The sequence below is a fragment of the Myiozetetes cayanensis genome, unplaced genomic scaffold (genome assembly GCF_022539395.1).
Source record: "Myiozetetes cayanensis isolate MyiCay16 unplaced genomic scaffold, myiCay2020 scf10, whole genome shotgun sequence".
NCBI lineage: Eukaryota > Metazoa > Chordata > Aves > Passeriformes > Tyrannidae > Myiozetetes > Myiozetetes cayanensis.
In genome coordinates, this window is record NW_026086605.1 from 16,738,212 (window position 1) to 16,756,064 (window position 17,853).

The 17,853-nt window shown below is 36.7% G+C and overlaps 1 protein-coding gene across 7 annotated transcripts in view; it reads left to right on the forward strand.

Moving 5' to 3' along the window:
• Nucleotides 1-17,853, forward strand: part of PLCE1 (phospholipase C epsilon 1) — a 151,322-nt gene that overhangs the window by 78,296 nt on the left and 55,173 nt on the right. For all 7 annotated transcript variants that reach the window (XM_050305833.1, XM_050305836.1, XM_050305838.1 and 4 more), the window contains one exon: nucleotides 16,762-17,078. In XM_050305833.1, coding sequence (XP_050161790.1) covers nucleotides 16,762-17,078 — 317 coding nt within the window. The remainder of the gene's footprint in view (nucleotides 1-16,761; nucleotides 17,079-17,853) is intronic.

Below are 17,853 nucleotides of genomic sequence, written 5' to 3' on the forward strand. Positions count from 1 at the left end.
TAATTGTTTTATTTTCTTACTATATTGAACAGTATGGTTGACAAGGTTGTCCCTAACTCCATTTAAACCTGAACTGCAGTACAGGTAGCAATGCAGGAAGGAACAGAAAGAGAAGTGTTAATTTTTTTCTATGTACTTTTAGAGAAGGAATTAATTGCATTTCAAGTCTCCAGGTTAAGGGAGATTTCATGAAAATCTGAGGAAGGTACTAGTTTTGAGTTTGTTTTTGGATAGCAAAATCACTAACTTCGAAAGTTTTCAGGTTAGGAAAGGACTGCAAACACCCTTTCCAGTATAATCTGCTAAAGCTGATGACAAAGACACAATTCATTAAAAAGTCTTATGACAGTTTAGAACAGCTTTTATGTAGCAAATGTATTAATCCTGTGAAAGCCAAATGAACTAAATACTTTCATTTTTTACAAGATAACTAATTACAGCAATGTAGCTATCCTCTGTTTACATGAACACAATCTTGTATAACCTTATCTTTAATTTAGCTTACACTGATTCCCAAATGACACGAACTGAACAAAAACAATTACAGAAAGTAGTTGCTTATAGCAGGGTTTAGTTTAAGCAGAACTAGGGCAATTCACTAGTGAGGCTGTAAAAATCTTACATGGATAAATAAGTACTTGAAGCATTTATATCTGAGGTAGGAAGAAGGGACTTATATTGAGGCAAGTCATAGATGTTGAAATCTCTGTTAGGAAGTTAAGGGTGGTTTAATACTTTATGTAGTCTATTTTTTTACTTTACTTTTGACTTTACAGACATGTGCCTGACCTGTTCTCTACTGACTGCTGTATTCCACTAATCCCTATATGGCTTAAACTCCTGCGTCGTAGAACAGATTTCCATTCTAAGGCTAAATCACACAGGCTTCCCCCTGTCATTTAAAGACATCTGACCGTACAGTTCAACAAATAATTGAGCTTGAAATATGTTTTAGCTGTTTTTGCAGATCGGTTTTTACACACTGATGTATAGACATAGAAATAACTTAACCAAAGAAATTAAATTTACTGGATCTGAATTTTAAGTAGTCTAAGAAGTAGTGTCCAGAAGAATGATTTGGTGGTTTATGTTCTGCTTTCCATTATGAATCCTTTATATAAGTGGATACTTAAGGTCATTTGGAGGAGCTGAGAATCTTATACGTATTTTATTGATTGCTATAATCTACAGGAATTTTAGGATTTCCTTAAATGGAAATTTTATAAATTCATATAAAATTGTATATTTATTGTGTCAATAAGTTCTTTGCTTTCTGGTAATTTTTAAATGTTCTAGTTTGTTCATACAAGTCCGGACTTGTCTATCTCGCATTGACGTTTTTAGCCATCAGCGCGCTTGTAGCAAGCGTGAGTAGAGCCCTTCTCAAATCTTCATTCGCGAAACCTAGCCATGAGTTTGTTCATACAAATGTGTTTTTTCAATTAGTGAGGTTTACCTTTTGGTATAGGAGTAGCAAAAGTTTCAGGGATTTCTAGTAAGCTTAAACTTAGGTTCCCCACAGTATTTCATGGAAGTTAAAAGATACTCTAGCATTTGCTGACTTATATAAAGAGGTGATTTTTCCTTTTGATTGCAGTAATTTCCCATGTGAATTTGTGAAAACTGACCTTCACATGAATGGTATACGTTTGCTGACTTTTTTTCACTGGATATAGTAGAGAAAGCTGTTTTGATAGCTCACCAGGAAGATGTATGGAAGGATCTTAAGAGGGAAAAATGTATTATATACAACATGTGGATGCTCAAACCACATGGTATTATGAAGAAAAATATTAGAATTTTGTAGAAACTAACTTTTTACTGGGCAAAAATTGTCTGGGTGTTTTGGTTTTTGGGTTTGGGTTTTTTTGGGTTGTTTTTTTTTTAGTTACTTGTTTGGAATACTAATATACTAATTATATGCTGATTATTTCTCCTAGACGTATTTTAAATGTATGCTAAGAGCTTTAATTTTCTACAGAATATAGGTTATAATCCTTTTGACCAGTTATAATCCCAAAGGATAACACATTTTCTTAATATTAGCTATGTTTCCATTTCTGGACTTCTTGGTTGTACTGTCAAAAAAAGTATTTAATTTGATGGATGTCCTTTCTATCATAGTTGTTGAACTTGAAAATCTGTTATTAAAACATATGTGCAAACTTTCCCTTTGACCTGACAAATCACTAGGTCAGTGATGTTATCCCAGATAAACTGCTTCTTGTCTGTAATATTACAATTCAGACTGAATTGTGGGTTGCTCTCAGTAAATTCCATGGGTGCCTGGCAGCTCACCTGGCTGTGCCTGTGCTGCACGGCAGTTGTGGCTCTTCCTGGGTGAGGTAGCCCAAGATGTGTAGGTCATTCAGTCATTGGTATAGCCACTGAAAGTATGTCACCATGCATTTGATGTGTTCTGGGTGTCAGTGGAAGGACTTTGATCATATTGACCTGGGTTTTGCTGGGTTTTTTTCTCTTTTTCCTTTTACAATGCCTCTAAGCATCCTTCGAGTTGAGCTTCTGGCACAGTCTTTGTGATTCCAGAAACCTTACTAAGAATAGCTGCCTGGTAGCAATTCTTTCTTAAAAGAAAAACTGGCAAGATATAATACTTATATAACATCACAAACATGACTTTCTATGATGGGAAGTTGTAAATTTATAACCCCTTATAAAAATAGTGTATGAATTTCCTTTAGCTTCTCATCAGCTTCCTCATGAGAAAAATGAGCTCCTTAAGGATGCCTGCTGTTATAACCCCTTTGAAAATTTTCTGGTAATTGGTGTAATTAGATGTTTGCATTGAAAGATACCTTTCGAAATTACCTTTTAAAATGTGGAAATTGAATTCTAAAATGAGGAATAGCTTCTTTCATTTAGTTTTGTAAACTCATTACATAATCCTTTTCTTTAGTCAGTAAATTTAGCTATGGTGATTGGACTTTACCAAAGGGGTATCGTACTACACTGGAAACTTGCATTCAAATTGCAATTTAGGAAAAAATTTGAGACTGGGGGGCTGCTGCTATTCTGGTCAGAGAGATTGGGTTTACCTTTTCCAAGCCAGAAGAGAGTGCTTTACAGAAGAGGAAGCTGAATTACTTCCCTTCTGATGAAACCAGTATGGCGATGATTTTATTTTATTCCTCTGTAGTTATGGACTTTCCTTTCCTCAGGCTGGCTTTCAGGGTTGTAGTTTAAGCCTGCGTGAAAAATGCTACTTTGACATTTTGTATATTTACAGTATATATTCATCAATGAGCTTGGAGAAAAGACTGTGTCTGGAGAAGAGGAAAAGAACATACACTAATCCACCCCAAAATAAACAGTAAACATGCATTTGGAAACAGTCTGTGTTTTCCCTGCACAGATCCCTTTGCATGTTGTGTATTGTAGTTTTATACATGAAATGCTCTCCAGGTGACCTTGGCTGCCTCCATTGGCAGACACTTTTAGAGATTCTCACAGTTTTCATCTGGTGTGCATCTCCAACTGCTTGTTTCTTTGATACTTTAGGATCTATGTGGAAGAAACATCTTACGTTACTGTGATATTTTTATATTTTTCTTTTAAAGTATTTGTTAAGTAACATACTTTTTGTCCTGAGAGCACTCGGCCCGTGATACTTAGCCCATGGTATTTGTCCAAGAAAGAGGAAACTCCATTTCTAGTTTCTTGTCTTCACCTTATATTCGTTGTGTTGTATTCATTATGACCTCTCACAACCAATAAATGTTGAAGACATTTATAAGTTATTAGACTAATTTTAAAGTCAAAGTACCTTTTATCCTGCTCAACTTGACACTATGCCTATATAGTCTAATGTTGTTTCATGGTAGTTGATAAATGTGACTATATTAATACTAACTTTGAAGGGAGTCCACATTTAATTCCAACTACAAGAAAAAAATGTAAATAATACGTAGAATAGAGTAGTTCAAAATAGTTCAGTTGGAAGGGACCTACAAGATCATCTATGCAACTGCAATAGCTACCCTTAATTCTTTTAATTTAAATTTAAGCAACTGCACCTGTTTTTATCCAGGAATACACATAAGGATTACAGCAAAGGCATTGTCTATGATTTTACCTCTGTTTTTGTGCAGTCTAAACAGGAGACAGATCAAATGATATTTTGAATGCAGAAACCTAAGTGGGAGTAGCACGGCTCTGGATGTGTGTGGGTAGAGTAGAGGTAGCTGACCACCATGTCTGTAGGACATCTGAGAAGAGCCATGGATTTGCTGCACAGCATTCCCAGTGGATTTTGTGGCTGCAGCCAGGTTACTGATTGGGTCATCATAAGTTAATCATGTATTCATTTTCACTTCTTAAACATCCCCCTCTCTTTTTGACTAGTTCCAATGAATACTCTCTTAGTATGTCTTAAAATACTTTTAAGCCATCTCTTTAATAATGGAATGCAAGTGCTAAATAGTTGTGAGTTATGAGTATTAGCTTTGCCCTTTGCCCGGTTAGGAAATCCATCAATGTATTTCCAGTTCATAATTTTTCTCCATTTTTGGCATCATTTTAAATTAGTGTCCTTGTTTTATCCTTCATTTATTCTTGTGTGAGAGAATCTTTTCGTATTTTCCTCTACATTGTGAATTTTGAGCTTGGAGATAGAATCACTGCAGTATTTCTTTGTAGCAGTACTATGCTTATTAACTCCTTGTTAAGTATTTTTCTAAATTCTGGTGCAATCTAAATACCAGCACTTTGAAAGGCCATATTGTTCTTGGTTGGTTCTTCCTGCTGTACATTGCTGACAAAAAGAATATAAAAATATTATCCCAATAGTTTTGTGATGTTCCAATATGGGTTTTTGACTGATGCCTTAGTACCTCATGCTGTTTTCCCTGATGTGTCTCAGGGCATTTCAATGCGTATGTTTTTGTTTAAATACAGATATATTTTCTGGATTTTATTTTTGTTTGAACTCCAAAAACCTTGGATATCAAATCAAATTACTGCTCATACAATAATTCTCCTATTCACAAAATGTTCTCATCATCAGAAAATATTCAGAGCATGCAGTAGAGTGAGTAATGGAATCCTTCCCACAGCTAAGTGGCGAAGGGCTAGATTCTGTAGGTGCTACAGTTATGTGCAAATTGAATTTGTATTATTCAAAGTGTAATGTAAAATAAGTGAAAAAGGTTCCTTAGCAGATCACGCAACAATCAACAGTATCTGCTGTTAATGGTTCTGATCTCTCTCTTTTTAATTTGAAATAATTATGTAGAGGACAGGTCTCAAACAAACCAGTGTTATGATCAGATTCTGTTTAGATAACTGCTGAAAGCAGACCAGAAGGATGAAACCTCTGAACTGATCAAACATTTTTCAAGTGTATTACGTTCCTTTAAAATTCTTCTGCTGCTAAACTTCAGGGCTTAAACCAGGAACATCTAATCAAGTGTTGTTGTTTCTATTGGATGTAACTTGGATTAATTTTGTTCCACTGATCAGTAATAATAATAAGCAAAATACCCTATGCAGCAGATTTCCCTTTTGTTTATGTGGAAAATCTGATAGCATCTATCATGCACAAGTTGTCTTTTATATGAAGGCAAGAATAACGAATCATAAGAATTTTACACTTATCAGATCTTACTTAATTCTCACATTATTCCTTGACATAATTGTACTTAAAATTAATTTCTTGGATTGGCATCTAGTCTTCATCTTATACCACTAATGCTGATGGCAGTTTTACTATTTGTTTCACTTGGTGTGACACTGAAGCCATAGTAAACATTCTCATTGTTTTTACCTTGAAGGACTATATTTACTGATTAGTTTTCCAAATTAATCTATTTTCATTTAAATAGTTATTTGAATACAGGCATTCCTGTGCAGTATTTGTGTAACTGGACCAAATGGGAACAGACATTCCTCTTTCCCACCTATCCGTGAAGAGTCTCTGTCACATGTGCTCAGGATAAGACCAAAGTAGTGAAGATGATGCTTTTTACAACATGTGTTTCTGAGAATCTTAAAGCAAAAAATGCACTTTGAGTTTGTGGTAGTTGTTGAAAGTTGTACAGCCAAGGCACAAACTTCAACAGGTGATTAATGAAATGCAGGGATTGCTGATGTTGAAGACAACTGCACTCAGGCTACAAAGGAATGATTTGAGGCTGAGGCTCTGAAACACTGAAAATGTTGCAGTTATTTACATTATGAATGCTATATTTTAGTTGGTATAGTCTTTCAAGTTTAAAAAGTTCCTAAAACAACAACAACAAAAAGAGAAAATATAAAAAATCAGTGTCATGAACCTCTGCTTTAATGAGTACCTAATTTTATATATATGTTATTCTTAACACTCTGGTTTTCTGTAGTGTATATATATTCTCAAATTACATTTTTGTTTGCGTTTTCTCTCATTCTTACTGATTTATAACAGAGTTCTTTTATTTTTAAAATTGAAAAATGGATTAACTTCTGCTTTATGTAAATGGAAAAAGAGTAAAATTTAATTTTTACTTTCTTGAGCAAAATATTCAAATATTGGAACCTGATCTGAGATTCTTGCAGTCTGTTTAACCACTGGATATCTCTCGATTGCAGAGTTAACTCAAAGTTGTATGCATTTTAATTTAATTTTGTTCGGTCATTGAACAACAACTCCTGCTTTGATTTTGAACATGCTTTTTATCAATTTTGGGATATGAGGTTAAAGACTGGGTTCTGCTTTAACTCAAGCAGTAACTAGTTCTTTTTTCAGTGAGAATTGTACAGTTCTTTTTCTAGAATACTCTTTTCTTCCAAAGTAAACTCATAAATCTTCCCTTTTGACCCTTTCATTCCTATGGGCTGGAATTTATCTGTTAATTTATAGGTGCATTTATTTAGCATCTGAACTTAACATTCCATATGCTATGCTGTATTTATATCCAGTATTTTAAAAGGTCTTGAATACAGATGCTGCATAGAGAATCCTCCTGCTGCTGTGTTGCTCAAGTCAAAATCCTGTTGAACTACCACTGTGACAACGTTTAGGAGAAAGATTTGTGAAATGTATGTGGAAGTCAAATATTTCTGAAAACATTTTCAGGAGTTTTTGCAGAGGAGGGAATTCATGAGATGGGATTTCATTGCAGGAAAATAGTGAAAAACCTAAAACAGTTCAAGAGCAAGTGTGGTGGTGTCGTATGAGTCTCTTTATGGCCTTTTCACAGATCTGTTACTCTGTGATATAAAGGTGTAGATTTAGAAGTCAGTCCTTATTGCCTACAATCCCTTCCCCAGCCTTCATGAGACAGTTGCCTCTGAAGCAATGAAATCCCATATCTGGCCTTGCACAGTGCGTGCTGCAGCGTGCCATAGCAAGGCAGGTGGCATGTTGATATCAAACAGCTTTGGAGATCTAGTTTTCAGCCAGCCAAACAGACACTCATAATCTATCTACCAAATGTAGAACTAAACCTTCCTGTGGCAGGTGTTCTGAAATCAGGATATAGTTTAATGAATGATGGCAGTAGGTGAAGGTCCCCTAAAATAGCAGGTCCCAGGTGGCCCGTTGCCATACTTGTTGACTGGAAGCAATAAAGCTGCTTTCTGATGAAACACGTAGATGGTGGATCTCTTCAGACTTCTGGCAGTACTCACTGCTGATTCGTCACTCCTTAATATCTGTAAGCACATCTGTGTTCAGCCAAACCTTGCGTAACACCAGGTGCCCTTTGGAGCTGAGCTATCCCTTTGCTACCCCGTTAGCCTCAGGGTCATTTGTAAGAGCACTGCCTTCAAAGCCTATTGCTTCAGGTGCAGAAGAAATGTTTACTGTCTGGAGTTAACCCACAATATCACATTGATTCTTATGCAGATATTCTGGAAGCATGGCTAGTCATTCTTTTCTGCGTGGGGATGCAGTCTCAGCTCTTTGCTAATTGCCCTGAAGTGGAGAGGAAATGAAAAATCAGCATCAAATGGGATAAATTTTGTCCTGAGATCATAGAATCATAGAATCAGATGGGTTGGAAAGGACCTTGGAAATCATCAAGTCCAACCCTTGATCCACTACCACCACAGTTACTAGACTATGGCACTAAGTGCCACATCCAGTCTCTTCTTAAATATCTCCAAGGATGGAGAATCCATCACCTCCCTAGGCAGCCCATTCCAATGCCTGATTACCCTCTCCGTAAAGAATTTCTTCCTAATATCCAACCTAAACCTCCCCTGGCAGAGCTTGAGACCGTGCCCTCTTGTCTTACTGAGAGCTGCCTGGGAAAAGAGACTGACCCCCACCTGGCTACAACCTCCTTTCAGGGAGTTGTAGAGAGTGATGAGGTCACCCCTGAGCCTCCTCTTCTCCAGGCTAAACAACCCCAGTTCCCTCAGCCTCTCCTCATAGGACTTGTGGTCGAGTCCCTTCACCAACCCGGTTGCTCTTCTCTGGACCCGCTCCAGCACCTCAATATCCTTCCTGAGCTGAGGGGCCCAGAGCTGAACACAATACTCCAGGTGTGGCCTCACCAGTGCTGAGGACAGGGGAAGGATCACTTCCCTGCTTCTGCTGGCCACACTGTTCCTGATCCAGGCTAGGATGCCATTCACCTCCTTGGCCACCTGGGCACACTGGGCACATCTGCTGCTGATTTTGCAAAGTCAAAATTACTGTTACACTGCTATGTCTTCATCTTTTTTCTTGTGACTTTACAACCAGAAGAAAACACGGTGGATCCATTTACTATGGACAAGTCTGTGATTGTTTCTATCAGCTGTAGCCAGTACCAGCCAACCTGCACACAGAGAGGAAATGGTTGGTTAAATGTGTTGACAGTAGGGTGTGATTCAGAGACAAGCAGCCAAGTTCCCTTGTACACTGCAAAATATTTCCATGAATGACTCAGGCTAGTGGAGTGGTAAAAGCCCTGGGATACACTTCCAGAAATCTGAGCAGCAGTGGGGATGTAATTACACAGGGCAGTGTGTAATTGTACACTGAGGATGATGCAAGGCAGGCATGGCAGTTCAGGTGTGGTGAAATCATGGTGGTACTTTGAATTCCTTTCATATATTATGTCAGTGCTCCTATATGTAGCTTACAACCAGGATCTTCTAATCCAGTCATAAGCAGAGTTTAGGTTTTCAAGTTCATACTTCTGAGTAGGAACTTCTGAAAAATGTAAGGATTGCTATGAAATTGTTAATTTAATGTTAAGATATGAATAAATACTTCATGCTGATCTTCTTTAACTTGACTTTAAAATCTGAATGAATGTTTCTCTGTGCATAGATTTTACCCTGTGAGGATGTTTGTCCACAGCTTCTGTGGCTAAAAAAAAATAAAATTCTTTCCCATGCATGTACATCTCAATTGTCCTGATAGTTATGTCATTTGTTTAGACAACTTAATTTGGCTTTAATTTAGAAATTATATAGGCAGGTTGTATCTCTAACTGTCCAGTACCTTCCATTTTTTTCCTGGAATTTTATTTCATTGATTCTATAATTTGAAAAATAAGAAGCATGTTCAGAGTCTGTTTTTGAGAACTGAACTCCTTGTCAGTTTCTAAAGCAAGAAGTGATTTTAGGAGTAAGTGGCTGTTAAAATACTGCATATCTTTCTTTTTGCTGAATTCTCTTATGCTAGTCAGTTCACGAGTCAGGATTTTGTGGTACATAATTTTAATTTAATTCACTTACACTTCAACATGCTAGTTGCCTTTTTTAAAAATCCTCTGCAGAGGTTTGATAACTCTATTCAATAATAAAATATCAACCTCGGTAGAAATATCTGTGTATAGTTTCACAGTGAAACTATTTTTAGAGAAATTCTGTTCTACAGGTGATTTCTACTTTTTCCCCTTTGTATTGTAGAAACTATTGGTTTTTTTCAGCTGGCCCTGCTGCTCCCCAAGAGAAGATCACCTTCTCCAAAGTCTTGCCATTACCATGATTGAATTAAATTCAAAGCAGGTATTCTTGAACTAGTGGTGAAGTTTGCTGTTTCTATTCTATACTTGAGAAAGATCCTGTGCCCTCAGACTGTGCCTATAGTATTACTTGAACTAATAAAAAGTTATTTTCCATACAGACCCTAGCTAATCTTTTCTTCAAGTCATCTCAGAGTAATGTCTTCTGCTTACCAATGCTCAGGTCCTACTGAACTCCAGTTTTATTTAGTGCAAGTACCCTGTAGATCCAGAGCTCCCCTGCTAATAATTTACAGTGCATGCTGATAGGCAGTTTTAAGAGGTAGCCCATATTGCTAGATTTAGGTATATGGAGAGAGAACCTGTGCGTCTTCTGATTCTTTGATAAGCAAATTTGAGGAAGAAATGGATCTATTAATTTCATTTGTTTCTGCAGTGAAATTAAACTTGAACTTCATCCTGTTCTGTGCCCTTTGATATTGGAGTGAGTTGTTTGCAGTCAAAACTGATAATGGTGAATTCATGTCCATTAAAAGAGAGAGAGGTATGTTTTTAATTAGATAGAAGAGGAACAGGAAATTAACAAAAGCTTGTTGGTTTGGTTATTATGGAACTGATATATGTTGCATCCAAGGGACAGCAAAACATCACTACCCCAGTTATGCTGATCTGTATCAGAGACTGGTGTTCAATTAAACTGCCATATATTGCAAAAGTGTCTTCTGTTTTGGAGAGGTTTTTTATTGTATTTTTCCTCTTTTTTGAACAGAACATTTCTACATTTTATATATCGACAGCTCTTCACCTGTGACTGTTGGTTTTTGCATTTGGGGTTTTTTTTATTTTTATGGTCTGTTTTTGTTTTCTCACAGTAAATGTAATACATATGTTCTCTTAAAGCATATGAACAGTTTAGATGATATCTGTAGCATGGCTTGTTAAAAAGGCATCTATTATAATCCATTTGTTGCACTACATTGTAAAACCAGCTGAGAAAAATAATCTTGTAATTTCAGTCACAATAGTATAATATCATGGAAGCAAAGTCTGTTATCAAAAAAGAAGCTAAGTTATAAGATGTTATAATAGATTGAATAATTACTTCTATTCTTGCAGCTATTGAAATCTGTCTTTTGCTTTAGAACACACAGTTTGTCATAATCACAGGTTCTTCCCCAGTAGCCTTCTAGAGAGTGAACACATTGTTAGTGATAGTAATTTTCACTTTACTGCTTTCAAACTGCTGTTTTTTGGAGTGTATAGAGCAAATACCTTTTTTAATCAAAGTTAAGTGTAGAAAGAAAAGAACCTAGAGATAAAACTAAGACAGAAATCCAGTTATTCAATTTTTCAGTTCATCAAACTTTGTTGAAAGTAAATTTTCATATTCTAGGCCTGTTTATTCTATTGAGATTGTGCTCATCTAAAAAATGAGGTGTCTTTTCCCTGGATGAGCTCCCATATGCATAGCACATTTCTACAAGTAACAAATGTAAGACTTGTTGTGTTTAAGATAAAAGTAATTCTTTGCCACTGTCCTTACTTACTCATTTGTTTACATGGAACACAGTTCATATGGAAGGGGATGTGATTTTATCAAAGTACAAATTGCATGGTTGGTGATTAATTTAACATAGGATTAGCACTTTTGACATTGGTTTGATTACTGTCAGGGTTGTATTTATTGCCCTTCTGTTGTTGTATAAGTTCCACTAACTGTGCTCAGACCAAATCCTGAATTTCTGCTTATAGAAAATTGATGGGAGCAGTCCCACTTTTATATCATATTATGTATTAATAAATTATCTGAGGGCATGATGAAATAAAATTTTAAAAATAAACACCTTTTAGCTTTACAAGAGACCTGGTAAACATACTGATAATTTTGCTTTTTTGTTAGGGTATGTCACTTGTCACATAACTACTGTGTTTAGTAGAACATACAAATGTAGAAAAATTCTGTGGTTATAGATAATGATCACTAGCTTTTCTAGCAGTATTTTTCATTGTTTTATTTAGAAAAGTTTCTTTGCCTTTCTCTTTAAAGTGGACATTCCTGGTTTTCAAATTAAAAAGGTACTGAATCAAGCAATACTCTTGCTAATATAACGAACAAATATAATATGGTTCAAAGAGAAAAACACTTTAAAAATCCCCCAGTTTCCTTAGACTGGCTTGAAACTCTTCTGTATACATGCACAAAAATGCACACACGGTTCTTACATACTTATGTACTTGAAATTCATTTTTTCAGCTTTTTTAGACCCTATCCAAGATGCATAGTAATAAAGGCTGAGTTAATTTTAAGTTACTCTGTTGATAGAAGATCTCCTTTAAACCTTGTAGAAAACCTTTAAAAATAATAAAAATACATTGTTCTTCAGACAGGGTGTTTATGGTGAGCCTAGGCTGAGTAATAACCTGAAGCAGATATTCTGTATTTTTCTCCCATTCTTACATGGATTACTCTTTTGTTAGAGAAGATGAGACCTTTTTGTTCCCACGTGCATCAGCAATGCTCAAGTCAACTCATGAATCCTTTTTTAAAGCTTGGCAAAGGTTATCTTGTTTTGATTAATAAAAGCAATGCTTTCTATTTAAAAGATTATCTGCTGCAGCTGTTTATCAGCAGGATAAGCAAAGCTATCAATTTCATCTTAAGACAACTTGCAAATGAATACTCATGATCCTCATTTTCTTGTAGTTTTAGCATTAACTTGATGTGGTAGAGCCTAAAGAACAATATCATTTACTGCAGCAGCAGCTAATTTTAGTGAGGATTGTGTCCTTCCCTAACTGTAAAAAAACCTACTGTGATTTTGGCCTGAAAGCAGTTCCATTCTGCAAGTTAATCTTTCTTTGAAGCACAGAAAGATCCTATGTCCTGAGTTTATGTCTTGAAGGACATAAACTGACAACACAAAGCTGGAGGACTTGTGTATGAGACTGGATAGAGAGATTTATAGCAGAAACAGAGAAGTGCAGATCAGTTCCTGGAGTGAAAAATGGTAAAAGTCTTAGGCATATTAAAAAAATAAAAGATGAAAAGATACTCCAGGAAAAAGGATAGTTTAGTACAGGCAAAGAGACAGAAAAAGGAGTAGACTTTTGTGCAGTGTAAATCATGGAGGGCAGTGAAACTGAGAATCGAGATCCTGGATTATCTGTGATAAAACACAGAAAACTGGAATGAGAAAAGATAAAAAAATCTGAATCTGGAGAGGTAACAACATCCAAGACTTGAAAAGATGTGAATTATGGAAGAAATAAATAATTGTAGGTGTAGAAATAGTCAACAGAAATAAGTTACATTTCTACTTCTTCAGTATTTATAGCCATACTTTAGCCATGAGCTCTGAGGCTTCAGATTTCTGTTTGCCCTGTGTGCCTGTCATTGGATATCAGCTGCATTTTTGCTGCAGCAGCCTGTTGCATTGACTGGTACTTTACAGAAAGAATTTACATAAAGTTCTTCCAGTTTAATGAAGACTTGAGAAATACTAGTTGGAAATTCAGTGTTTTGAATCAGAAAGTGTTTTATTTATTTTCTTATTCCAAATCCAGCAACACAAGTGGCTGATTTTGAATCATCTTAGCTTAGTTTCTATGGAAAGATTTTCATTTTGACAGTTTCATTTTTCCAGAAGAGTGAAGCTGGGTTGTGAAGCCTTCATTATAGAAGATGATGGTTTCATTAAAGATAGTTTCATTAAAGGCTTTCAAAATCATGCATTAGCTTTCTGCTGGACTTGATCAATGGGCAGTCTAGTGAAATCAAATTCTAATGAGATATTCCTAGTAGTTTCTGGCAGTATGGAGACATGCTTTGGAGCCAGCCTCCTAACTCTGGTCATCTCAGTGTGTTGAGCCTTGCTTTTAGATGTGAGAGATTATACTAAGTGGAGCCTGAAGGGTAATTATACTTGCAATGTTCAAAGGATCATGATCCTTTGCAGATTCCGTGTCAATCTTTGCCAGATTTAGAGGTCTTCGAGCAAAGCTGGAGTTCTGAGACTGTGGAAAGTGGGAATGTGGATGGGTTTTGTAGTTGGTATTGTAAAAGAGAAGGTGAGTTACTACAAATGCACCTCTAAATCTTGTCAGCAAGCAGTGCCTCAAGGAACACCACATCTTCACTCACGTGTTATCTCTGTTCCATTAGTTACTCCTTGAATAGGCACTCCTTATGGAGTTATGCCTTCCTTTCCTGTAATATTGATATATATAAGGTGTTTATAACTGTAATTACCAAGTAATGTTGAATCTGCAAAGCACCAGTGTTGATCTGGCAGTGCATTGTCCGTGGTACTTGCTGTCTGTCTCCTGTGGTACATGTTCACCTGCAACCGAGCCGTGATCTGAGCTGTCTGGTCAACTGTCCATTCCTGACCTCAGTGCCTGCTCCAGAGATTGGATGCCACTGACAGCTACAGCTTTTTACCAATTGGGATGTGTTAGTTGCCTTCTGGAAGTGCATCTTCTGGTGCAGTTTCGTTTGAAAAGGGCCCACTTCATTTGCTCAAGGACTAAACTAAAGCACAGTGAGGGAGGATGTTTGGGAGATTCACTTCAGAAGTGCATTTGTGATCTAAAATAAATTTACAACATAAACACAACCAATACACCCTCTGCTTCAGTGGTGAAACACAGGAGAGGCCGACACAGGCTGTACTTTCTCTGCCTGGAGTGAGAAGAGGTGTCATGCATGGGGAGTCAGCAAGGCATTTTGAGGGAGCAGATGGGTGGTAGTGAATGTTTGTGTCATGCCTTCCATATCTTCCCCTTTGCAAGATAATGCAGCTTGTGACAGTGACAGTTCAGCCCATATATGTAAAGCACTGTGTAAATACATAATCTTTGTAATATAAAAGGAACATTATATTCTGCATTGGTTTTATTTTGGCATAAGCTTATGTTCTGTTGTCAAGAATAGTGCACACGAGCTTTAAGAGCTTTTTATTATGAAATATTTCAGAATTGTGCTGTGCAGATTGAAGTAGGAGATCAGAACTGGAGTTTCATGTAGAACTGAAGCAAACAAGACTGAAAGGAAGCCGGAAGCTCACTGCACTTCACCTGCTGCCCAAACCAGCAGTGACGTGTCAGTGTGGTGTTCTTAACTGTCTTTTTCTCCCTGATCTTTCTTGCAGGCATTTCAGTGACAGAGATTTCTGGATATTCACAGATATTGTGCAGCACTTCTTTGCTGTCATTGAAGTTGCACGTGTTCCTCACTATATAACCAAGATGTTGCTTGTTGCAAATTAAGTGCACTAGTTTTTTTGCTTGCTAGTCTAGACAGAGAAGAAATTTGTCTTTGCTCTTTCAGAAGCTTCTTCTTTATTTGACCATTTCTCAATAGGTTCTGTTAGCCCAAAGACTTTATTTAAGGCTACTATAATTTATCTTTTGACTTTTAATAGAATATATTAAGAAAAGGCCATTTTCTATCTCTTTAATTTCCCACTGATTAATAATAGTTTACGTAAAATGAATGAAACAGGGGGAACCTCATGTAGTATATTTTGTGTTTATTATAAGAGATTGAATTGTAATCAGTCATTATGAACTTGAGGTTTTTTAGAGAAAGGAAAGGATATTTGCTCCCTCTATGAAATGAGAGTTTATATATATATATATTAAAAAAATTAGGTGAAAGATAGATCTAGAGTGTACCTCTATTATGTTTGAAAAAAATCTCTGAATTTTTTGCATTGTGGAGCAATGCAAAAAAATAAACTCCTTTTTCTGAGAATGAGGAAGAGTACATAATTTACTGTACTATTTAATTTAGAGTACTAAGTCTGTTTATACATTTAAGTAATTCTTGAAAAATTGTTCAAAGAACCCATTCTAAACTTATCTAGTAAGAAGACTCATACTCACTGTTTTGGAATCATTGTGTTGATGTTTCATGCTTCCCACACAATCTTACAAAGTTTGGCTTCTTCCTTCTTAGGAAAAGTTTTATTTTTCAAGAGATATCACTGCTAGGATATTATAAAACTACCATGAATGTTTTGTATCGTTGGCTAAAACATGCATGCTCCCAAGTAGATGCATATTCCGAGAGGAATGAAAAACGTTTTGTAACTTTGGACATATACATTATTTCTTGTGGCAGTGGAGTCTCGGTGCCCCAGTCCAGGCCTCAAACTGCTTTGCACCGTCAGTCTAATATGGAGGCAAACCAGAGGCAACTCTGCCCAGGTGACCCTTTTGTCTGAGGTTTTGACAAGGCCACAGGTGCCTAAAGCAGGTGTTTGGATATGTCAGGAAGCATGTTTTGGCAGGTGGCTTAACAATCTCTCAAGCCCCAGTTGCCATCTATCTAGCTAATACCAGATATAGAGATATGCAGAAAAACCCCAAATAAAAGAACATATTAGTTTTTTTAAATATAAAGAAAGTAGTGGATATAGTGTAATAATAATGGCCAGTCTTCGCGAGCGAAGATCCGGGGAAGGTCTTTACACCTTCCAGCCTGCGCATTGGATTTTTTAGGTGAGACACAGTGTGCGCGGAACTGAGCCCACCCTTTAATCCTAAGGTTCATCTGCCGGGGCCTAGCGAGCTTGGATGGTGGCAGCGAGGTCCTTAGGACGTAGATGGATTGCCTTTTTAAGGGTTAACGAGCTCCATCAGCCCGGGAGTGGCCCTGACCGGGAATCGAACCCGGGCCTCGGCAGTGACAGCGCCGCGCCCTTACCACTAGACCACCAGGGGCTCCGGGATATAGTGTATTGCTGGCTAAATGAAGGAGCCGTTTAACAAAACCAAAATAACAAGTTGTCTTGCTTTTGCACAGCACAGTCCAAGAGTTAAAGGCAAAACCTAATAAATTTTTTCTTTTATTTTGTTTTAGAACGTCAAGCGTGTACATCTATGGCTGGCTCCAGCGTCCTTCCCTCCAGCGTGGCTGGGATCAGCAGAGAGCTGATCGAGCTGCAGCACCTCATCCAGTTCCCAGAGGAGGTTGCCAGCATTCTGACCGAGCAGGAGCAGGAGCTCTACCGGAAAGTCTTACCCATTGACTACCTCTGCTTTTTAACCAGGGATTTGGGTAATGCTGCATGTCAAAGCAAGCTGCCATCTGTTAAGGCTTCCATATCTGCTACTATTCTTTCTTCTCCCAATGGTGAACGTAATGCTGTAGAAGATCTTGTGACAAGGTTTAATGAGGTAAGGGTTCTTACCTGATGTGTGGTTAGTTATTTCCTTTATCTCTCAGTGCTGCATTTAGCTGTAGTGACAGGTTTTTAAAATATAAGTTAAGATGACCAGGGATTTAGCTAAATAACTTACACTGAATTTAATAGGAGTTCTGTGACCGATTTACTCAGTGAGTTTGGAAAACGGCAGCCCAACCTTTTCTTGCACGTGGTAAAGTAAACACGAAGAAAAAATTACAGACTTCTACTTCTTTGTATTTATACTGACAGTATGGGGTACAGTTTCAGTCAGTTTATTATTTTGTTTAGGAGCTGGAGTTCTATTTATTTGTTTTGGGTTTTTGTAGACTAAGCATGACTTAGGAGTCAGCACAGAAGTATTATAAACTAGAAATTTCTGTGTTCTCTGTAATATAAGTACACTAATCTGCACTATTTATTTATTTAATCACTGTGTGTGCCTTTGTGAATGTTGTTATACAAAGAAGTGTCACTTGGCAGGACACATTTTCACAAGCCAAATCTTCAGTTCTTTATTAAGATTTTAATTTATTTTTAGTAAGCTGATCTTCTGATGAGAAATAGAAATAATAGGTAATTGATTGAGGATTCAGAAAACTGTAAAAAAAAAAAATCTACCCAAACCAAAACAAAACCAACTAAATAAAATCTCAGATTTTAGCTGCAGAAACATGGAACAATTTTTTTTTTTTTTTTTTTTTTTTTGGTGTTAATCATGTGCAATGTTAGGAGTTTCTAGATTCATAGAAGTGCAATAAAATGAA